General features: G+C 42.4%; 1 protein-coding gene across 7 annotated transcripts in view; it reads left to right on the forward strand.

Moving 5' to 3' along the window:
* Positions 1–587: 587 nt before the first annotated feature.
* Positions 588–24,641, forward strand: part of LOC110491833 (sterile alpha motif domain-containing protein 11) — a 101,084-nt gene continuing 77,030 nt past the window's right edge. For 2 of the 7 annotated variants that reach the window (XM_036946729.2, XM_036946731.2), the window contains exons 1-3: positions 588–2,457; positions 4,115–4,206; positions 21,142–21,317. In XM_036946729.2, the coding sequence (XP_036802624.2) occupies positions 1,992–2,457; positions 4,115–4,206; positions 21,142–21,317 (734 nt within the window). In that variant the 5' untranslated portion in view covers positions 588–1,991. Of the gene's footprint in view, positions 2,737–4,114; positions 4,207–21,141; positions 21,318–24,641 lie in introns of all 7 variants that reach the window. The other 5 variants (XM_036946730.2, XM_090202572.1, XM_036946732.2 and 2 more) reach the window with 3 other exon arrangements.

Here is a 24,641-nt window from a genome sequence, read left to right on the forward strand (position 1 = left end):
ATTCCCTCATTCACCCTGATTCATTGACATGAATGGACCAGATCATGTCAGTGAGGGGAGTACATCGTGTGTGTCTGTGTGGACATTCGTGTGCTTGCGCCCGTGTGTGTGTGTGTGTGTGCGTGCGTGCACATGTATTTGTGTGTGTGTGTGTGTGTGTGCGTGCGTGCGTGCATGCGTGTGTGTGTGTGCGCAGGCGCTAAATGAGTGTGTGAGCGCGCAAGTCATGCACATGTTTGCTAATGTAGGTGTGCAGATATTTCTATATATGTTTTAAAACGTTTAGGACAGACGGCTAGGTTTCTGAAAACGAGAGTGACTGTTACAGGAGTGGGAGGATGATTACAAAAGGTTGACTTCAAAGCACAGAGGGCATAACATAGAAAAGTATACAAACATCAACGCCCACTTCATTCTGAACTTCAGAAGTCCTAGCGGATAGATCTATGAGCAAAGACCAAATACAACGATGATCATATCTAGGTTCAAAGTTGTTGTTGAATTTAAAGGAATATAATATAATATTTGTTGTTGTTGTTTTTAAAGTTATTATTTTTTTATTTTTGTTTTGTTAACAAAGGCACAGACTTGATTATGTAACCTAATTAGATACTTTATCTGCAGCTGTGTAGGACTAACCATTGACTGATATTGTCTTTTGTTGTATCAATACTTCTTATTGCTGTATATAACGTGTACAAATGGAATCATAATAATAGAAGAGGGAAATATTAGAATATGTTTCAGGGATATGTGACTGTGTTTAAATTGTTGCTTAATGATGACGTCCGTCGTGAACCCCCCTTCAAGTTTTCGGGTTCGCAAAGCCTCGGCTGTTTAAATGGGCCAAGTAGAGAAGCGGTGGAGAGTGCAAATCTTATTTGGTCTGGTTCTATGAACTTCAGCGTGACTTTAACGATATAGCCTACACAGGGTTAAAAACAACTATTTCAAAAGTCCCATCAGCTGAATTTGTTCCACGCAAATACTTTAAAATATCTTGAAAAAAAAGGGGATTTTGCAACGTTCAGATAGCCTAGCCTCGTTCTGTGGCTGGTTAGTTAATAAGATAGTTTAAGATAGTTTAAAACACTATCTTCCTGTAGACCTATATTCCAATAAACAGTGCTTGACTTGGACTGAAATAGTGATTATATTCTAAAAATGAATTCATATTTTCTAGAACTATAGACTTGAAATAGGCATGGTATAAGTGATGAGACGACCCATATTCAACAATAGTCTAGCAAATTAACCACAAAGAATAACAGCGATTTTGGGTGACAGTACTGTTTATATTTAGGAACAGGAGTTTCACAATACATTTGAGAGGAACCGGAGCTCAAGCAGTAGAACGTTTGAGGTACCGGTAGGCCTACTCAGCTCGGTTGAGCACATGCCCAAGTCAAGCACAGCGAATAAACAATACAATACATTATTGCCTGTGTTGTTCAGGCTATTAATTCAAGTAGACAGTTTTGCGTAATATCAGCCCATTGGAAGGCACGGAGGACAACAGTAACTGTAAACATGAATAAATAAAGGAAGTTAAAATAAGAGATACCAACATCATAACAATACTGTTTAAAAATAAAATTGACTGAAGAGCACATGGGAATGTGTCAATGATCATTGTGGATAACGACATAATGTGATGTCCACGGCTAAGGACTGGTCACTCCAACATGTCAGGTATTAGTGGCGCGAGTCCGATTAAGTGTGGTAGGCAGGAGCACTGCGAGAACCCCATGCGAGTGGAGCTGTGAGTGTGGCGGATGAGAGCGCCGCGGCTAAAATAGCTGTTAACTAGTGAATGGCAATCTCTCGGGGAAGTTCAACAGACCACTGTCACAGAGCAACACCGGAGCCCTGCGTAAAGCAAAGTGGCGCATCTTCAAGATTGGGGCGACTGACCAACTCCGAAAAGAGGACACACAAGTTGGGTCAGACTAGCAGTAATCACTTGTTACCGGCGCTTCGCTCCCAGTAACATGCCTGCCATCAAAAAGGAGAGACTGGATGGGGACGATATGGCATTGGCTGCCTTCAACCAGAGCGAATACCTGGCTCCTTTAAATGCCACCACTATCCCCGTGGTGACCCCGCATCCACCGCAATACGACCATTTATTCGCCCATCACCGTGCGTATTTGGGGCTACGCGATTCGGCGCTGCATCACCATCACCAGCAGCAGCACCTTCACCATCACCCGGACGACTTAATGCTGGAGAGGTTTTCCTCAATCCCCGACTTTCAGCCATTTTTTGACAACGGGGAACCATGCATCGAGGTGGAATGCGGGGAGAACAAGGCTTTGCTATACATTAACAAACTGTGTCAGGGTAGTAAGGGACCCTCAATCAAATACCGGGGCGAGTGGCTCACCCCGAATGAGTTCCAGTTTGTCAGTGGAAGGGAAACCGCCAAAGATTGGAAACGAAGTATAAGGCACAAAGGTAGGCAACAGCAAATATCATATTTAAATGGTTATTTTTTTTCAGTAGGCCTATATTTATTTTAAAGGATGATACCTAATTGAAGGTTTTTGTCATTGTTTTGGTGAGTGGAAATTCTGTTTCCATGGGTTGGTTCTGCGTTTTGTAGTTAAAGGGTTATACTCAGCAATATACACCAACTACCGTGCGTAAGGAGAGATGAGAAAAGGCGCATACATCGCTGTATCTTCACAGGCAGCGAACATTCTCAAAACGGGGCGTCGGGAGTCGTGGACTAAGGTGAAAAACTTTCATATTTAGGGTTCAGTAATGTTAAAACATTATATGACAGTTGGTGGACGTTGGGGGGTATCATTCTGTTGAGTGTTGAGTGTAACAGCAGGCGAAAAGGCAGTTGACAGCTCAACAGAACAGAATGATGTTGGCAGAGAATTACATTATTTTAGGCTACTAGAAGTTGTACCCTATTCCTTACTCTTAGTTATTTCAGGTGGATTATGGTTGATTTGCAACTATCCGAGATATCAACCTAGTCCCAGTGGTAGACGTATCATAGTAAACGAAAAGGGTGTTGCTGCCTCAATATAATAGAATGCTTTTGAATGCAGGGAATTTAATGATTTTTAGGCTACTCTACTCGAAGTTGAAGCCTATACCTGATCCTTTTGGTTATTTTAGGTTGATTATGGATGAGTTGCAACTACCCAAAATATTAACCTGGACTCAGGGGTAGACGTAACATAGTCAACTAAAATCCGGGACACTCAAATGAGTAGGTCTATGACATGTTTGATGTTATTAGTTGGCTACTATTTTGGTTTGAAAAGTTTTACAGTGGCTCAGGCAAAAGACAGTAGATCAGTAGATTTTTATGAAATGATTTAATAATAATTTATAATACGAATAATGAATGCTATAGCTGTTTACTTATTATGGGCCTATTTGACTAATTACGTGTTGTTGCGCTGGCTGCACACACAATTGTTTTTGAACCCCACCTTAGCCGAGGTTACTGATACGGAATTGACACGCATTGCCCCAAGTTCTGTTGGATGAGGGTGTAAAAATGATATGAGCCCAATAATGGATAGTTTCATATCTGACTTTAGGTACAGTGACACTAGCCTATGTAGACCTATCTTACCACACGGGGCTCAACTAGAACTCATCAGTAAAACTAATAAGGTCATTTGGTTTGACAAGCTGGCAATTACAAAAGTAATGTTTATGTAATGTTTTGGCTTTGGAGTCGTGATCATTCAACAATGACCCAAGTTTAGTGTTGCACAATTTAAAAAATAAAAATGGTTTTCTATTTCCCTTTGTGTGCATTTCAGGTGTAGACTCTGATAACATCGTCTTAGATTCACTATACAAATATAGTTAAGGCTACTGAGGATCGAGTCATTTTATAATCACCTCCATAGTATAATTGATTTACAGCTGCGGAATTCAGTGGGTGCTGTCTGAGTACAGTTTTATATTTCTTATTTCTTATTGCTTATTCTCTCTCTCTCTCTCTCCTCTCTCTCTCTCTCTCTCCCCTCTCTCTCTCTCTCTCTCTCTCTCCCCTCTCTCTCTCTCTCTCTTTCTCTCTCTCTCTTTCTCTCTCTCTCTCTCTCCCCTCTCTCTCTATCTCTCTCTCTCTCTCTCACAGGGAAAAGTTTGAAGACCCTTATGTCCAAAGGAATCTTACAGGTACATCCTCCAATCTGTGATTGCCCTGGGTGTCGAATTTCGTCTCCAGTGGTAAGATTATGGTTTCCATCAGCCTTTCAATTCTTACATCTGTTTTCTTGATTCATCATTGGTTTCAAATGTGTATGTTGCCATGCTGAACTCAATTGGCTGTGTTGACGAATGGGCTAAAAGATTGCTCTCAGCTGTGTTTTATTTGAATTGAAGACACAGAGTAAGCAGCATTGCTCTTTTTAAACTTGTTTTATTGATAGTTAGTAGAGGGAAAAGGAAAGAGGGTACAAGCTCTTATTAAATGAAAATAGAGTTATTTGTTGACAGTTAAAAGGCACTCTAGAGCAGCCCCCACATACACACACCACATATATTTCTGTGGGCACACGCACTGTTCATGATACAAACTGTTCATACCCGTCTTGTTGGCATAGAGAATATTTCGCAGGTTTTAAACTTATTTCCAGCAATTATACACATTTTGTCATGAGGTGCAGAGAAAATGTTTCAGTTTTAAAGCTCATTTTCTTGCAATTCCATACATTTTGCCATGTCTAATGTGTATTCTTGTAATATTTGAGTGACTAAAACATTACAATAAAATCTATGGGCTAAAACATCTAACTAAAAAACATTAGCTGATGTGGGCCAGTTGATCTGGACATTTCTTACAGGTTATAAATAGCTCTCTATGGTATGCAATGACTGACATGACAAGAGGAAAACTGATGATGCACTACCCAATTTTGAAATTGCACCTTGTGCATTCTATTATTAAAACTTTCAAGAGTAAGTTCAAAGCTGGACTGAGGGAACACTAAAATAAAGGGAACACTAAAATAACACATCCTAGATCTGAATAAATGAAATATTCTTACTAAATAGTTTTTTCTTTACATAGTTGAATGTGCTGACAACAAAATCACACAAAAATTATCAATGGAAATCAAATTTAGCAACCCATGGAGGTCTGGATTTGGAGTCACACTCAAAATTAAAGTGGAAAACCACACTACAGGCTGGTCCAAGCATTGTCTTGCATTAGGAGGAACCCAGGGCCAACCGCACCAGCATATGGTCTCACAAGGGGTCTGAGGATCTCATCTCGGTACCTAATGGCAGTCAGGCTACCTCTGGCGAGCACATGGGGGGCTGTGCGACCCCCCAAAGAAATGCCACCCCACACCATGACTGACCCACCGCCAAACCGGTCATGCTGGAGGATGTTGCAGGCAGCAGAACGTTCTCCACGGCGTCTCCAGACTCTGTCACGTCTGTCACGTGCTCAGTGTGAACCTGCTTTCATCTGTGAAGAGCACAGGGCGCCAGTGGCGAATTTTCCAATATTGGTGTTCTCTGGCAAATGCCAAACGTCCTGCACGGTGTTGGGCTGTAAGCACAACCCCCACCTGTGGACGTCGGGCCCTCATACCACCCTCATGGAGTCTGTTTCTGACCATTTGAGCAGACACATGCACATTTGTGGCCTGCTGGAGGTCATTTTGCAGGGCTCTGGCAGTGCTCCTCCTTGCACAAAGGCGGAAGTAGCGGTCCTGCTGCTGGGTTGTTGCCCTCCTACGGCGGCCTCCACGTCTCCTGATGTACTGGCCTGTCTCCTGGTAGCGCCTCCATGCTCTGGACACTACGCTGACAGACACAGCAAACCTTCTTGCCACAGCTCGCATTGATGTGCCTTCCTGCATGAGCTGCACTACCTGAGCCACTTGTGTGGGTTATAGACTCCGTCTCATGCTACCACTAGAGTGAAAGCACCGCCAGCATTCAGAAGTGACCAAAACATCAGCCAGGAAGCATAGGAATTGAGAAGTGGTCTGTGGTCCCCACCTGCAGAACCACTCCTTTATTGGGGGTGTCTTGCTAATTGCCTATAATTTCCACCTGTTGTCTATTCCATTTGCACAACAGCATGTGAAATTTATTGTCAATCAGTGTTGCTTCCTAAGTGGACAGTTTGATTTCACAGAAGTGTGATTGACTTGGAGTTACATTGTGTTGTTTAAGTGTTCCCTTTATTTTTTTGAGCAGTGTATATATATCTGCAGCACCAGTCAAATGTTTAGACATACCTACTCATTCAAGGGGTTTTCTTTATTTGTACTATTTTCTACATTGTAGAATAATAGTGAAGACATCAAACTTTGAAATAGCACACATGGAATCATGTAGTAACCAAAAAAGTGTGAAGAAATTTGAGATTCTTCAACGTAGCTACCCTTTGCCTTGATGACAGCTTTACACACTCTTGGCATTCTCTCAACCTGCTTCATGAGGTAGTCACCTTGAATACATTTCAATTCACAGGCTTCTTAAAAGTTAATTTGTGGAACTTCTTTCTTTCTTAATGAGCCAACCAGTTGTGTTGTGACAAGGTAGGGGTGGTATACAGAAGATAGCCCTATTTGGTGATAGACCAAGTCCATATTATGGCAAGAACAGCTCAATATTTGAGCTGAGAGAAATGACAGTCCATCATTACTTTAAGACATGAAGGTCTGTCAATCCAGAACATTTCAAGAACTTTGAAAGTTTATTCATGTGCAATCGCAAAAACCATCAAGCGCTATGATGAAACTGGCTCTCATGAGGACCGGCACAGGAAAGGAAGACACAGAATTACCTCTGCTAAAGAGGATAAATTCATTAACTGCATCTTAGATTGCTCCCCAAATAAATTCACAGAGTTCAAGTAACAGACACATTTCAACATCAACTGTTCAGCAGAGACTGCATCAATCAGGCCTTCATGGTCAAATTGCTGCTATAAACTGGTTACCAATGTAATTAGAGCAGTAAAAATACATGTTTTGTCATACCAGTGGTATACAGTCTGATATACCACGGCAGTTAGCAATCAGCATTCAGAACTCAAACCACCCAGTTTATAAATATACATATATACTGAACAAAAATATAAGCGCAACATGCAACAACTTGAGAGATTTGACTGAGTTTCAGTTAATTGAAGGAAATCAGTCAATTGAGATTAAGCCCTAATCTATTGATTTAACATGACTGGGAATACAGATATGCATCTGTTGGTCACAGATACCTTAAAAAAAGGTAGGGGCGTTGATCAGAAAACCAGTCAGTATCTGGTGTGCCCGCCATTTGCCTCATGCAACACAGCAAATCTCCTTCGAATATAATTAATCAGGCTGTTGATTGTGGCTTGTGGAATGTTGCTGGATATTGGTAGGAACTGGAAAGGCTTGCGTACACGTTGATCCAGAGCATCCCAAACATGCTCAATGGTTGACATGTCTGCTGAGTATGCAGGTCATGTAAGAACTGGAAAATGTTCAACTTCCAGGAATTGTGTACAGATCCTTGCGATATGGGGCCATGCATTATCATGCTGAAACATGAAGTGATAACGGTGGATGATTGTCATGACAATGGGCCTCAGGATCCCATCATGGTATCTCTGTGCATTCAAATTGCCATCGATAAAATCTAATTGTGTTCGTTGTCCGAAGCTTATGCCTGCCCATACCATAACCCCACCGCCACCATGAGGCACTCTGTTCACAACGTTGACATCAGCAAACCACTCGCCCACCGACACCATACATGCTGTCTGCCATCTGTACAGTAGAAACCGGGATTCATCCGTGAAAGCACACTTCTCCAGCGTGCCAGTGGCCATCGAAGGTGAGCATTTGCCAACTGGAGTCAGTTACGAGTCTGAATTGCAGTCAGGTCAAGACCTTGGTGAGGACGATGTGCGTGCAGATGAGCTTCCCTGAGATGGTTTCTGACAGTTTGTGCAGAAATTCTTCGGTTGTGCAAACCCACAGTTTCATTAACTGTCCAGGTGGCTGTCCAGGTGAAGAAATCTGATACGGAGGTCCTGGGCTGGAGTGGTCACACGTGGTCTGCGGTTTTGAGGCCGGTTGGACGTACTGCCAAATTCTCTAACATGACGCTGGAGGCTGCGTATGGTGTAGCAATTAACATTCAATCTCTGCTCAAAGCTTTGGTGGACATTTCTGCAGTCAGCATGCCAATTGCACGCTCCCTCAAAACTTGAGAGATTTGTGGAATTTTGTTGTGTGACAAAAATGCACATTTTAGAGTGGCCTTTTATTGTCCCCAGCACAAGGTGCACCTGTGTAATGATCATGCTGTTTAATCAGCTTCTTGTTATGCCACACCTGTAAGGTGGATGGATTTTCTTGGCAAAGGAGAAATGCTCACTAACAGCCATGTATACAAATGTGTGCACAATATTTGTGAGCTTTTTTGGAACATTTCTGGGATCTTTTATTTCAGTTCATGAAACATGGGACCAGCACTTTACATGTTGTGTTTATATGTTTGTTCCTGCCGACCCCTCACCACCCACAGTTTGGGAACCATTGGTTTAGAGGGAGTGTGCCTGCGTGAGTGTGCAATCAATATATACTCGATGATCCATTCTGATCTGCCTTTTGTGACATAACTTGTTCAGAATATTGGTCTTAAATGCTCAATGCTTTGACGATGAGTCCTGATAGTTTCATATCATATATTCCCGGCAGCCTGTCATATACAGAAACTCAAGTCAAATTAAGTGTATACAAGGTTTTTATTCAACTGGCATTTAGTTAAACTATCACCAAGTACTGCAAAATGGAAATTATTAGTTGGACTACAACGCTGTTCAATGTAAATTCATTCTGTCATTCCTCACAGATGCTAAAACAACATTGACATCAACCAACACTGGCTCAAATTACTACATGAAGCGCAGAATGAATAGGACAATTCCAGACAAAGTTAATAAGTAATATGAATGGGTGACTAGCCAGGCTCCCCTTGCTAGATTGATCTAATTGTCATGGCTCTAATGTCCTTTGCTGCTGTCCCTCACCTAGCTGTTGCACCGGGCTGTGTTTGCCCTGCGGTGCCCGTTTGGCTGAGCTAACGACATCATGCCATGCAGGCTGTGAGGCGTCACAGGCATGGCGTCTGTGCCAGTGTGCCAGCTTGGAGTGAGTTCTTCACCGGCGGTGAATCTGTTCACACAGGTGCGCAGTGTGTGTGTGTGTGTGTTTTTTATCGCTACGGAGTGCATCTGTCGTCGTTCCCAACCGCTAATCTTGAGGGAAGGGCGTAAGAAGCTTAGCGAGCTACTGAGCGTGGCTACTGGTGATTAAAGTGTGCGAAGCACGCAAGGCAAAGGCGGTTTAGATAAACCGGAGGTGTTTGAGTGATACAGGTAAACCGGGGACGCTTTTCACAGCCAAGAATACAGATATACACCACCACATAGGGTCCATAGAACATACATTTCAAATGGGATGCATTGGCCAAAAAAATGCGGAGAATATAGAAGTAGATGAGTTTTGGGGAAATTCAACATATATCAGTTTCAGATATGGATATACTAGGTATACTGAAGTTATAGCATGTTGGCTTCACTCTGTAGGCTAAATACGTAGATGCTGCTGCAGTTAAACAGAGGCACAATATATATTGTTAGGGTTGTCTGCAAATTGTCTTTTCATTTTCTATATGTATGTCATTTTTACTGACAGAAAAATGTACAGTCATAGAGTGACATGACTCAAGAACCTTGTCATGAGTTTCCCTTCTGAGACCTGACACAAAAGCCTATAGTAATGGTATTGTTCGTTGCAGTATGCACACCTCATTGTTGCCCGTGCCTGTTGTTTGCTTAGCCAGAAGTGGCAGGCTCTTCTCTCCACAGACGTGCTTGCTTGTCTGATGGTTTCTTGTTTTCTATCTACTGCCTGGTGAGCAGTGCGGGTTCCTGTGAATTGTTGTCACGAACAAAGGCTGTGATTTTAACAAACCTGAAATTACTGCCAGAAAAACACGTTGTTGGTCTGTCTACCTGTAGCTCACAAACATCGTATCATCTTATTTATGTCATCTGGGGTACAACAGAAGGCAATCCATTGTAGATAGCCTCCTGTTTGGCATTCAAGTAGCAGAAAGTTGCACAAAGTGGCACAGGTTGAAACCCATGAGTGGTAAAAAAAAAAAAATGGGGTAAACTATGAACACCAGTTGGCGATCAAGATTAGAACTGTATTGTTTGATTGCATTTTCATGCAGGTCTATAGGGAATGGCAAATGTACTTTTCTATAGTTAAAAATTACACAAAATGCACATCAGGTCATCTCTCCCAAAATATTGAAAACATTTATATTTATATTGAAATATGATATCTTATCAATTATATTCATGTTCTTAGTATCCCATGTGAGCTGCACTGCAGTTCAGTTTTGTGAGTTGTAAACTACTAAAGTGCACTAGTGACTAACATGTGTTTGATAAGATTACAGATTCTCTCAGGGGACCCCATTTAAACCACTGTACCACTAACCCCTCTCTCTGCTAGCTTCCTCTCGCTGTGTGTCTCCTTTGCTTCCTGCATTGCAGCCTTCCTCATCACTGTCTGTCTCACTACTTACTCACTGTAAAGCAAAGTTATTTTGTTCCGAGAACTTATAGTATCTTTTGTTAAGATTATAGCTATCTTCATTTCAGTCAACTATTCCTGCTGAGGTCAGGCTCTGTTTAACGCTACTTTCTAACTTCATCCTTCTACCCAGCTGGCTAACAGTAGCCAGAGCCCTTGAGCTAGCTAGATAGCTAGCCTTCTGTCTGAAATATCAGCTACTATTTACAAGTTGTACACTCACTCTCCAAGAGTCTGTTTTGTTTTTGTTTGGGAGATGTCTGTTGACACGGCAGTAGTGGAGGTACGTTTAAAAAAATGTCCTTATGTCTGACGCATCTCGCAGGGCCACTGTCAGCGGCGTATCTCTCTACTTGCCACTTGCCAGTGTTGGTCTAGGCTGAGGAAGTTTGTTTCATCTCTCGGCCTTTACTCTGGGCAGAGTTTGCTGTTGGACAGAGTTGTGAAAGAATGCGCCGCTAACAAGACAAATCCAGTGGGAGCAGGCAAACATAACAAGCATACTGTACCTGAATTATGATTCCTGAAAGAGAGCGTAACAATTCCACTCATTCGCAGGGAGGCAGTCGTGATTAGAACCCAGACCACTGGATTTCTGTCCAACTCCCACCCTCCCCCTCAAAAACTGGTCCCGAACCCATCCACAGTCCCCCAATGTTATTTTAGGCATATGTGACACAACTCGCTTGTTAGCCGTGTTCCCAGAAATGTAGCGCCTTATAAGAAATATAAAAATGAGCAAAATAACCTAAGAAATAGGTTAAAGAGATACTTTGGGATTTTGGAAATGAGTCAATTTATCTACTTCTCCAGAGTCAAATGAACTCTTGGATACTATTTTTTATGTCTGTGTCCAGTATGAAGGAAGTTAGAGGTAGTTTTGTGAGCCAAAGCTAACTAGCATTAGCGCAATGACTGGAAGTCTATGGGAATATGCTAGCATGCTCATGGTCAAAACCCCAAAGTATCTGTTTAAATTACCAGAGATTCTCACATGACCCATTATATTAGGCTATCGGTGTTAGCCTACTGGGGTATATCAGCCAACATAGTCCTGCAGAGACTTAGTTTGAAGAGAGCAGAGTTGGAACAAGAGCAGACACTTGCACTTTCTCTTGATCTACATTTTACTTATAGCCTACTTTTTAGGAGCGGAATGATTTTCAAACAGGCAAATATGGCTGATCAATATGTATTTCTAGGCAATGTAGTAAACTATAGCTTAGTCATATTTAGGAAGTGAATTTCCTTGGATAGATAACTGCCCCGTGCTTCTCCCCCCATGCAGGGTATAGCTTAGTCTTTTTAAATGAGATCTCTCGTGCACCTGGTCTCGCACGACCAACTAGAGGAGTGGTATGGCTACAGAAATTGAAGCACCCAGAATGATGAGGGCTGACACACTTTCTCTGGAGCTACGTTTTGCATATAGGATATAGCCTACCTTTTAGGAGTGGGCACGATTTGCAGGCAGAGACAAATCAATGGATAATCAATATTTATTGAAAAGTCACAACGTTCGCACACCATGGTATGCGGGCGTTATGCCTTTTCCTTTCCAGTCATAGTCAAATGTTTTGATTGCAACACAATTCACGTTGGTTGAGTGCCCACAATATTATTTATTTATGGACACTGTAGTACTGTTGCCTAATCATATTTGAGTTCATTCCCTTGGAAATATAAATGCGCTGTGCTTCTCCGCCCATGCATTTAATTGAGACCACACAAATAGCCTATAGACGCACTTTGACCTCGCATTCCTAACTAGGAGAGGAGAGGTAATAGGCTACTTAACTGAATAATGAAAGTGTATGAATAATGCGATTTTAATACAATAGATAGGCTAACGTGTACAAAGCAGGAGACGACCGTTTCCAAATCATCTGCGGGACAAAGCAATATTTTCATCCCCAAATTGTCTGTCTGACCGCCTGCTCTCGCCCGTAGCATGAAAAATGCAGACCGCTCCGCAATGATCTCTGTCTGGACCTGCAGGCCTCTACCTTAGATTACATTCACCAGGGATGTCCTGTAACAGTAATGCTGACCGACTTAACGTTGAGTTAGGATACTAGTAATCGAGTGATGAAGTAATACGTCCATAGCTATGTGCATGGAAACACTGTGTGTGTAGATGTGACAAAATTGTGTGTGGTATGACATATGTTTGGTTTGTCTGCTTGTATATGATATTGTGTGTGTTGTAGTGTTGAGGTATGACATGAAACATAAATAAAATAGAACATGTTAATAAAGCAATGTTTTGCTCGTGGCTCCTGGGTTCAACTGCTCTGTAGACTCTTCATGCTCCGGTGTGTGGTCGATGTGTGAGAGAGGGGTAGTAAATTGTGCGTGTGTATGTCCCTTTAAGCCACTCGGCCAGGCAGGCTGACTGTGTGTGTGAGAGAGAGAGCGTGTGTGTGAGCTTGTGTGTGTGTGTGTGTGTGTGCTCCCGGGAGAGCCGGGCTTCCTCCGCTCTGTTATTCCAGCGGAACCAGAGGAGGCCGGCAGGAAATTACACTCTCCTCCTCCGGCTCGTAAAGATCTCCTCCAATCAGGGGGCTCCCCCTCTCCTGCATCCTGACCACAGCGAGAGAATGAACAACACACACACACATGCACACAGGCACGCAGATGTACACACACAAACTAACACACGCACATCTCCATGTTAGGGACTGTGGGAGATTATTCTTACTATTATTACATATACATCCCTGCCTAGGAATCTATTTTACCACCAGTCATTTGGGGTGGTTGAAAACTAAAAGAACCATAGGTTCCTTTTTCAAAATCAAATTTCCTGTTTGATTTTAGTGTTGATTTCAATATATCTAACATTGCAACCCAGTGTGACTCTGCCAAGCCATAGCAGTAGACTTTCAATTGATATCTGGACTAGTCAGTAGTTATAAGGGAGTAATCTATATTAGTGCCTTGCTTATGGACAAGTGAACGGGAAGTTACCAGCACAGTAGCAAAATAAGTAAATTGCTATAGATATTGCATAGAGCTGGTTACTGAGTTGATGTGGCTATTTGTTGGGACTTGCTACTGGCTGAGTGCCACTGTGATGAGGGGGATAAGCAGGGCTGGGGGGCTGACGCCTCTGTGTCTCTCAACAGCTCAGTCTCCGCAGGGGGTTAGAGTGTGTGTGTCTGTGTATGTGTGTGTGTCAGGGTTTCCTTTTGGAAAATGTGGCGCCGGACATTTTACCGGCAGCATTTTCATTTACCAGACCCATATGCATTGGGTAGGTAACCTGCACCGTCCACCCACAGTGCTCAGAATGACAGAAATCACATGTTGATTATGGTCATTCATATTAACAGAACTTGCAAGTCAAGGATGCAACTATGTGAGGTCATTTTTACCATGTTCTGATGTGCACTTTGAAGATATGAGTAGCCTAACAAACAGCAAAATCACACACCTATGTATATCCACTATCCCTCATAGTATAAAAAGTTGACCTATTCTATTGGTCAGCTTGTCGATAAAGAAATAGCCTATTCTAAACAGACTCTTACAGAGTTGTGGGACGATAGATTCCAAATTCATACAACCAGTAGGCCTAGACTACATAAAAAAAAAGTTAAAAAGCAATGAGTCTGATGAAACAGATCAGGACGTTTAGCTTAATATGTTGATAAAATATAATTTTTCCACATTCTAAGCGCAGCAATGTACACAATCGCAAATGTTCGCTCCATAATTAAATTAGCGGATAACACCATTGTCAAAAAGGCACCGCACACATGGGATCAGTTTCATGTGATAGAGATGAAAATGTCAGTTCGGAATTTTTAAAGACGGGAGATAGGCAGCAACTAATATGCAGCAACTAATATGGGTTGCAAATGTGACTAGGATTGTGCTTTTGGCTACTGGACAATGAAAGAAAGTTTATATAAACTATAAATGGTCTGATTTTGGCTAGGCTATTTTGAAGCAAGGTAAGACATGCCCCATAATATGTATTCAAATGTTCAGGTTTTAAACAATTAAGTATAGGTTTTCAAAATGCACACCTCCACATCATTGAAAAGTGGTGTGACGTGTCTTGCACTGTCTGACAGATTTTCAGCTCAAAGGCTCTGTATCTGTAAGCTGTACGCATGTGATGAACAAGATACATAACGAATATACTGTAAACACCTGCCAATTTAATTCCACTAAATGTTTTAATTAACCAATAGACTAATAATCATGACCAGCCAAATATATTTTAATCGACTGGTACTTCCATTAACGAATTGGCTAAAAAGCATAATTTCGCAATGGGATTTTTTCTTCTTCTCCCGGGCAATTGGCCAGCGGCAATTTTATTTATCGGCCTTTAATATTTTTTTATCGGCCAAAAGCCGGCTATTGCCGGCTAATGGAAACCCTGGTATGTGTGGGTGAATGTGCGTGTGTGTGTGTGCAAGCATGTGTATGCACAAACATGTATTTTTGTGAGTGTGTGTAGGTGCTTTTGCTGTGTGCAGTGTGTGTGAGTCCCTGTGTGTGTCCCACATGGCACTGAGGCTATACTACCATGGCAACCACAGGATCTGTTTTCAGGGCAGAAGCGATGCGTGGTTCTATACTCTAGTGTGTTTCTTAGTGAATTGGCCAAATTAGAGAATGACTGAATCTTTAATGATTTACTTATCTACTAGCAGTCTTGCACTTTGGGTGGCCACAGTGCTAGGAATCAATATTAAAAGTACAACTTATTGGCAAGGTTACACATACTGTTACGCAATTCCTCCCTCTCTCACACAAACAATACACAACACACACACACTCGCACACACACACACACACACACACACACACACACACACACACACACACACACACACACTGGCTATGCTGTGTGCGTCTGTGTGAGAGAGGGAGGGATTGTGTTACACTATATGTGTAACCTTGCCAATAAGTTGTACTTTTATTATTGATGTGTTTGTGCATGTGCAAATGTCTGTGCATTTGTTAGGGTGGGACTGTGGGAGTTAGCTAAATAAGGTGGACTGCCTGTCTATCAGCAGAGATAATTATGGAACTACTCTCTCCTTCCAGTGTGTGTGCAGACTTCTGACCTCATCTGATAGCAGAGTGGTCGAGTGATATCATCCTCTTTCTCTGTCGCCTCTTTACACACTGTGTGTGTGTGTGTGTGTGTGTGCACGTGTGTATGTGTGTCTGTGTGAGAGAGAGGGAAGGAGTGTGTTACTCACTCAACTCAGTGTTTCTCAAATGACACAATAGGCAGAGTAGTGTGATTGAATGGAAGATATAATGCTAGAAGAAAAACACACGAATATACAGGTTTGGGTAAATTTGTTTGTAAACAAAAATATTATTTTCAGACGTTGATGCTGATATGAGGCCTTCTCAGTGGCATATTTTCGTTTTATCCTGCAAAACTCAACCTTGCTGCACTTTCTTCTCCCTCTCACTGTTAGCCTCTCCCTCCTACCCTCCCTCCCTCTGTTTTTGTCTGGGGAGAGAATGGCGGAGTCATTACCTGTCCATAAAGCTCTCCTGCGGCTTCCTTGGCGGGCCTATCCAAACACACACAGAGAGAAAGAGAGAGAGAGAAAAAGAGAGGTGCTGGCACGCCTGGCTGCACTACCACTGACCTCCCAGCGCTGCCCCCCCCCTCCTGTCCCTCACCCTGCACCGCTCCACTGGGCCGCAACCGCCCGCTCAGCTCAGCATGTGGGGTGGGGGCAGAGAGGGCGGTGTGTGTTTGAGGGATGTGGCGGAGAAAGGGGCGCGCCTGTCCTTCCCTCAAATGTTTTTCTCACATCTCCTGGCAATGAAAAACTTAGTGTTGCCTTGCCATTATATATTCCCCCTCCACGCGCACACAGACACGCACTTTTATCACGGTCTTTTCAAGTGTAAAATGTAGCCTGCATTTATACACTGAGTGTACAAAACATTAAGGACACCTTCCTAATATTGAGTTGCCCCCCCCTTTGCTCTCAGAACAGCCTCAATTCGTCAAGGTATGGACTCTACAAGGTGTCAAAAGCTTTCCACTGGGATGCTGGCTCATGTTGACTGCAATGCTTCCCACAGTTGTGTCAAGTTGGCTGGGTGGTGGTGGACCATTCTTGACACACGGGAAACTGTTGAGCATGAAAACACAACAGCGTTGCAGATCTTGAAACAAACCAGTGCGCCTGGCACCTACTACCATACCCTGTTCAAAGGCACATCTTTTGTTTTGCCCATTCAACCTCTGAATGGCACAGATACACAATCCATGTCTCAATTGTCTAAAGGCTTAAAATTTCTCCTTTAACCTGTCTCCTCCCCTTCATCTACACTGATTGAAGTGGATTTAACAAGTGACATCAATAAGGGATCATAGCGTTCACCTGGATTCACCTGGTCAGTCTAATGTTAATGTTTTGTACAGGTGTACAATATGGTGACAAGGAGGTTGTTATCTGAAACTAAAATGCGAATGCTTCTTTATTGATCGATTCATTCATTTGTGGTGGGAAGGGTTGCATAATTTGAAATCCCCCCCTCTAACATCTAAAGTACAGAATTGTAGACAAATTAATTTATAGAAATGTCAGAGTGTCTTAGCGGGTGAGAACGTGAGTAAGAGATCGTGGGGCTCAGCATAAACAAAAAGGATAGTGGAGTGTTTCTCAAGCGCATGCGAACACACTGGGTTTTTAACTCTTTTTTTTCTCACTGGCCCTATGTGAGTGTGGCAATGACGGCCCCTTTCCCTCCCCCTTCTCTCTCTCTCCCTCTCTCCCCCTGTCGTCTCAACTCCCCCTCCCCCTCCGCTAATGTTCGCGCCAAGTCGGCCCGCCATGCCGCCTCCGCACACATACGCACACATGCACACGCACATACACGCTGAGAGGTAACGGCAGACAGGCGCGTGACTCATTAGGCATTCGTCCCCCAGGGAGAACGCTGGGGGGGCGCGTGCAAGAGAGAGAGAGCGCCGCAGCTGCAGGAATGTCACGGGCGGCTACTGCTGGGTGTGTGTGTGTGTGTGTGTGTGTGTGTGTGTGTGTGTGTGTGTGTGTGTGTGTGTGTGTGTGTGTGTGTGTGTTTGTGCGTGCGTGTGTGTGTGTGTGTCTGAGCCAGCGGCAGGGTACTGCACCTTTCAGGAAATAAGGCAGAGAGAAGAAAACACATTACTATCCTTTTCCACAGAGGCTTCATTTAAGGTCTGGAACAAGCTTAGTAAAATACTTCAATAATCTTAGCTGATGTTAAAAATACAGTATTTCTGTTTGCCAGTATTGTTTGGCATTAAATACAGTCCTGTGATTTTTACAGAACAACAACTGTTTTTTTTTCTGCAGATTTAAAGCAAATCTTCTATCCTTAATGAATGTAGAGGCCATGCTACTGAAGTTACTGGTGTCCCATAGAGCACATAGGGTTCTGGACTATACAGGGAATATGGACCATTTGGGACAGGTCCATGGCCACTTCTCATACTACCATCACATGTTATCTCAAATGCTGTCATTATCAGTGATGTGTATCTTTATGTGTGAGTTTCATTTTATTTGTGAAAGTGTCATTATGTGAAAGTGTCATTATGTTGTAGTTGATAGAGATGAACAATTGATGGGGTAACCTAGATAGTTGTTGTGTCAACAAAACAATGTTAAAGAGCCCAATATGTATTGAATGGTTGTACATTTGTCAATATTACAAAAACATTAAAAACATTACAGAAATCAATTATCTTGTGGTATTGGTGCAATCAATGATGATTCTAAATGTCATGTGGTTTGAAAATTTGGGTTGCCTCTCTTGACTAAAGTCGCCATTCTAATTTAACGGAACCCATCTGAATCATGCTTGACTAAGACTGCATTGGTGTGTGTGTGTGTGTGTGTGAGTGTGTGTGTGTGTGTGTGTGTGTGTCTGTGTTTGTGGGTGCTGTGTGTTGTTTGTGTGTAAATGTGAAATACAGATATTTTTCCTGGCTGGCGGACCCTGACTGTCAGACAGAATGTGTAGGAGGTGATATTCATAGAGGTGCTTTTAGAGGAATGATTATAAGATACTTTTTTCAATGGCTGACTGAGGGCTGACCGCACAGGAAGGTTGCCTTCAATGTGTGTGTGTGTGTGTGTGTGTGTGTGTGTGTGTGTGTGTGTGTGTGTGTGTGTGTGTGTGTGTGTGTACCTCTTCTTTTTACTCTACATGGGCTGCCAGGGGTATGTATTGTTTCATGTTTTGTTTTGGAGAGCTGTCCGTGCTGCGGAAGTGTTGCCAGAAACGATGGGAGCCCACCCCTAGTTCTGCGCCAGTGGTGCTAAAGAAAGGAAAGGGGGGTTTCCGGGAGGAGAGGGGGGTAGTAGGGGGGCTGGCGGCCTGGGTATGTCAGGGCCATGTGGGTGGTTGTCTACACACCAAGCCACAATCTCTGTGCTTCTTCCTGGGCAGACTATTGCAGTAGACCAGCACACAATGCTTTTCTGCTAAGTAAAACACCATATTCACATGCAGGGGAATTATTATTCAAGAGCAGGTGTGTGTGTAAATATGAAAGGTGTGTGTGTCTTACAGTGAGAGCAACTGAGAGAGAGCATGCTGTATACTTCTAGTCCAAGTAGCTAAGTCCGAGGGAGTAGAGTGGAAGTAGCAGCAACTCCTCCACTGTCCTCACACAGTTGAGAATAACTTATACAAAGCGACTGCTCTCCACAAAAGAGAAAGAATGTGCAGAACTATGTGGCCCTGCTCATCCTGAGGGATGTTTTCATCTTTTTCCTCCTTCCCCCCCCTCCCTAGTTTTAATGTCTGCCACTTGAGAGCCTCCAGAAGGGCTGCACCTGTTTGCCTCTTGGCTAGGCGCCTCTGCCCCCCCCTGCCACTCATGCCGCCACTCCTCATGGGATGGAGGGATGGAGGGAGAGAGGGAGGGGGTGTGCGTGTGGTGGAAGGGATAGCTGGAGGGCTCAGAGGCGTCAGGGAGAGCAGAACGGAGATGTAGGCACTGAGAGAGTGTTTTGTATTGCCCCCACCCCCATCCTTTTTTCTCTCCATTGCTGTGTCTCCTCATACTCAAATTCAGTTCCCTCTCTCTCTCTCTCTCTCTCTCTCTCTCTCTCTCTCTCTCTCAATTTCTTTCCTCTTCTGTTTCTCTCCCTCCTTTCCTCCTATTCTCCCTCTCTGCCTCTCTGTCATCCTCTCTCTATCCCCCCTCTCCCTCTATCTCTATCCCCTGATTTTTCTCTCCATAGAGCCGTGTTAATCTGCAGTGACCTCTTCCCAAACGCCTCCTCTTCAGGTCACATTAAAGGTCGCCCAGCTTCACTCGCAGAACCCCTTAGGGCCACACTCCTCCTTTCTTTTCCTTTCGCTCTGCTCGTTAGAGCTTTGTGGCAAAAAAACACTGAATACCAGAATTATTTCCTGTCCTCCCGTTCCATGACCACCTTATTACTCAGAACTCTGGCAATGGTAAACTATGGTTCTTTAGTCGATTCCCCTATTATGATTGCTGTGGTAAATTCGATAATTATGTCTGTATGGGAGTTTAATGTAAATTCAAACGTGTACTATGTAATTACTCACATCTATAGTTATAAACGCTATAGAACAGTAGTCCTACATGTATCAGCCTTGTCTCAGCCGGGACATGTAGCCTATTCTTCAGCATGTCATTTTGGATCATTAATGTTTTCCTGTGTTTCCTGTATGGTCGAAATCCAGCCTAGAGTCCAGCCTTCGTCGGTTGAGCACATTTTAGTGGGCTAGAGCACTAGAAATGGCTTCCTCTCTCAAACACATCACCAGGATCGTTGGTCACACTTGTCATGTTTCCCATTTCAATTGAATTACTGGCTAACAGTACTATCATATTTGTGCTAAAACTTCCTAAATACTACATATTAGTACTACATACTACATTTATCAATTGTTTTCCCCACTAGACAAGTAAATACCTATTGACACCCATATTAGATAGCAATGTTTTACTTTCTTATGCTTTGTTTCCATCTTGATTCAGTCTAAATGTGGTTGTTCATTTTCCTGTGGTATTGTGTTTCATAAATACCCTCAATATTAGTATGTTTCATTATTCCTGTCAGTACAACTGACCAATGAAAGCTGAATTTGCTATGGAGCTTGAGCCTATGTGGGAACTTTCTATGTTCTTAGTGTTGCCTCTGAATAATGCTAAATGCTGTTTTGAACAAATTATGTTTTGTAGAATGAATTCATGTCATGTAATGATCACTCATTTTAATATAAATGTATGCCCCAGTTACAGCAGCAGCATTGATTTCTGTGTATGACTGATTGGGAATATTAGGGTGTTCACTGCACACAAAGGTTGCTGTTTAGAGTGGAGGAGAGCTTCAAACGCTAGCTATTAGGATCTTATCACATCCTTAGCATTAGCATGTTAGCACATGCTTAGTGTTAGCAAATTTAGCACATATTTTGTGTTAGCAGGCTCTTAGCATTAGCATGTGAGCATTAAAATGCCATTGGCAAATGGAGAGACATGTTTCTAAGAGCTTCTTCTCCCCATTTATTGTAGAACCGCGGTCGTTTGGCAGAGAAGCGCACCATCCCCCTGCCCCCCAACCGCGTGCCCAAGAGGGAGCTGGCCTCCGCCTTCAGCAGTGACGACAGCGAGGGTAGCGACCGCGCCAGCGGAGACCATGCCCACATCAAGCAGGAAGACGAGCTGCATTACAGTATCATGAGAAAGGGGTAAGGCCTGGGAGAACTTCTTAATCTGATTTATATTGGTCAATACAAATAAATCATCACCTACAGTATCTATTCACCCTCGTTCCCAACATGTCTCTGGTTGTTGGCTTTGTGTGGTGTAGAGGTGTACAAGCTCTGTGCTTACATTAAGTGTACATGTTATGTGCTAACGTGTAAGAAATTCATGTTTTCTTGCTTATCGTCTTTGTTCAGTCTACACTGCACTCTGTAAGTGACCGAAACACAGCTTACACCCCCCCCCCTTTATAATAGTATTAAAGTAGTCTTAAGCGTATTCAACTATGCGAGGACCAAAATACTAATAATGTAAAGTGCAGGATAAAACGAGTGCAATAAAATAACTAACATCGAGGCCCCGCGCTACGTTCTGATGGAGACGGTGTGGTCTTTTACACGACAACAGTTGCCGGGTTACATGGATACCACAACTCGCAAGAGGAGCACTCCACTGTCCACAAAGTCAATGTCAGCTCATCTATGGACATTACATGCACGCATGCGCACACACAGACACATGCAGTCCGTGCCATTGTGTGAGTTTATTTAGGTTCTCATTAGAATGGTAAATGAGGGCTTGAAGGAGGGAAAAAACAGGCTGAAACATGCTCTGATGTAGTAGCTGTCACTGCTTATGAGAGCATTGATTCTGTTGTCAGAGGACCATGTACATTATGTGAAAAATACTTCTGTCAAGCCATCTCTTCTAAAAGCTAAAAGACTGAATACCATTGCCATACGATGTGTTTCAGGTTTGAGTAGCCTACCTACAAGCTTCAGATAACAGTCAGACAGTCGCCTTAAACAGGCGTCATGAGTAGTTTCACCTTAGTGAAATCGCTGTGTGCCAGGGATTTTCTTCCTGGCTCCAAAGCTCTACATCCCTCTCATTTCAACTCATGCCTGGACCGGGTAGAAAGTGATGAGATAATCCAGTAAGAAATGTGGAAACATGCATGCATTTGCACGTGTACACACGCACATCCATAGACACACACACACATACAAACACACACACACACACACACACAAAGTTAGGGTCGTGGCAAGGTCATCTCATTAAAGTTTTTTCAATCACTTTGGTGCAATTTTCACAAGTATGTGGTACATTTTCACAACTCCAAGCACAAAAATCTAAACAGAAAATCAAAATGGTTAATGCATCAAAACTCTTGAGTACAACAAACAAATTCACAGTCACTTGTTCACTGCACCAAATCAAGTTTTCAATTTGGATGCATATTCAATCTAAGTATCTGCTCCAAACTGATGACTACTGAACCCAAATGATATAGTATCTAGGTAACGTATATGTATTAGTTTGATTACTGCGGAACACTGTACATTTCTATATTTTTACCTCATAAATGTATTTATTTGACATCAATTTATGTTGTAAGGTAAAACCAAATCATATATGGATTTGGCTGTAAATACTACATCATCATTCACCATCAGCCAGTGTGCTTCAATAGGACAAAGTGGAAAGATTCACTCTATGTTCTACCATTTGAAATTATAGTGTAGTGTACGCAGAACTGAAATACCTGGGTTGTAATTTAAGCAATAAGGCCTGAGGGGGTGGCCACGGCTAAGGGCTGTTCTTCTGCACGAAGCAACATGGAGGTGGCCAAATACCACAAACCCCCAAGGTGCCTTATTGCTATTATAAACTGATTACCAACGTAATTGTAATAAATGTAAAAATAAATGTTTTGTCATACCCGTGGTATACGGTCTATTAAAACTGGGTGGTTCAAGCCCTGAATGCTGATTGGCTGACAGCAATCAGTATAGCAGACCTAATACCACGGGTATGACAAAACATGTTTTTTTTTTATTGATCTAATTATGTTGGTAACCAGTTTATAATAGCATTAAGGCACTTTGGGGGTTTGTGATATATGGCCAAAATACCACGGCTAAGGGCTGTGTCCAGGCACTCCGTGTCACGTAGTGCATAAGAACAGCCTTTATATTGGCCATATACCACCCCCCTCCCCCGGGCCTTATTGCTTAAATATACCACAGCTTTCAGCCAATCAGCATTCATGGCTCAAACCACCCAGTTTATGAATAGTAATATATTTCACTCATTATCTGAATTTCATTGATACACTATGAGCTGATGAATTTTGAGCAGAGAGACAGGCGATACTGTATCAGTTGACAAGTCACGTAGACAATGTGATCTTTTCCAATCTTATGTGGCATAAAAGGTATACAACACGGTGCTATGTTTTACAGCAACCAACTACTATACAATACCCCTATGTCTGATGATTTGTTCTACGTTTGTACTGTATCAGGATAATAAAACTGTAACACTGACATATTTCTCAACATGCTCATAACTTGCCATTGGATAAAAATTCATTTAAAAAAATGGTATGTCAAGTTACTAGTCACATACGGTATGGAACATAATATTTACCATCTACTATTCTTTTTATTTAGCACTTCAAAAAGAACAGTTTTGAAATGTGTATGTTGTATTTTTTGCTATTGGATTAAATTATAGTTAAAATGACTCAATTGTGAGCCTATCATTTATCATCTAATGTATTGGTGACTAAACTTGATAGAAAACTTTGCATGAATGAATGAGGGGTGAAATACGTGTTAAACTCCAATGAATCAAAGGTTCTAAACATAAGATAGGGGACATTACAAGCAGGGGTCTAAAGTGCAATCAATTTGGTCCAGGAGCAGGAGTTTTGTTTTGGGAGCAGAAAAAAAATATCCTAGATAGTAATTGTTGTAATGATAAGACTTCACTGTACAGTTGTTTCTGAGTGCAGATTCAGTAGCATCATGGTCGCACCATTACTACAGCGAAAACGGCTTGCTTCTAGACCAACCAGGTCAGAAGATCTGACCCATATTACCAGCACAACATTTCCATCTTCCTATAGTGGCACGCCAGGACCATATTTTATTCATAAACCATGTCGTGGGCTGTTCTAAAACTACTCGTGTGCTGATTTGTTTACACTTTGTTCAGTCATGTTACCTCTTTGGCTTGCTACCTAACAACCTACCAGTATATCCAAATAGTTGGGGACACAGAAAGAAAGGAAAAGAGATAGCTTCTTCAGGAGATCAATGATCATAATAATGAATGATTGACAGATATTTTGTACGTCCTCATCACAAACCTTACGTTTTTAAAGAGACAGTGTACAATTTTCAGTGAAACGTTTTTGTTGCTGGGCGTACCAGTGCTACCAATGAATTTTTTGTAATTTAGAGCCCTGATTACACGTGTTACCAGTTAATAGTTTTGTATTTAGAGTTTTGAAAATA

Source organism: Oncorhynchus mykiss, chromosome 16 (genome assembly GCF_057628025.1).
Source record: "Oncorhynchus mykiss isolate SJ-2025 chromosome 16, ASM5762802v1, whole genome shotgun sequence".
Taxonomy (NCBI): domain Eukaryota; kingdom Metazoa; phylum Chordata; class Actinopteri; order Salmoniformes; family Salmonidae; genus Oncorhynchus; species Oncorhynchus mykiss.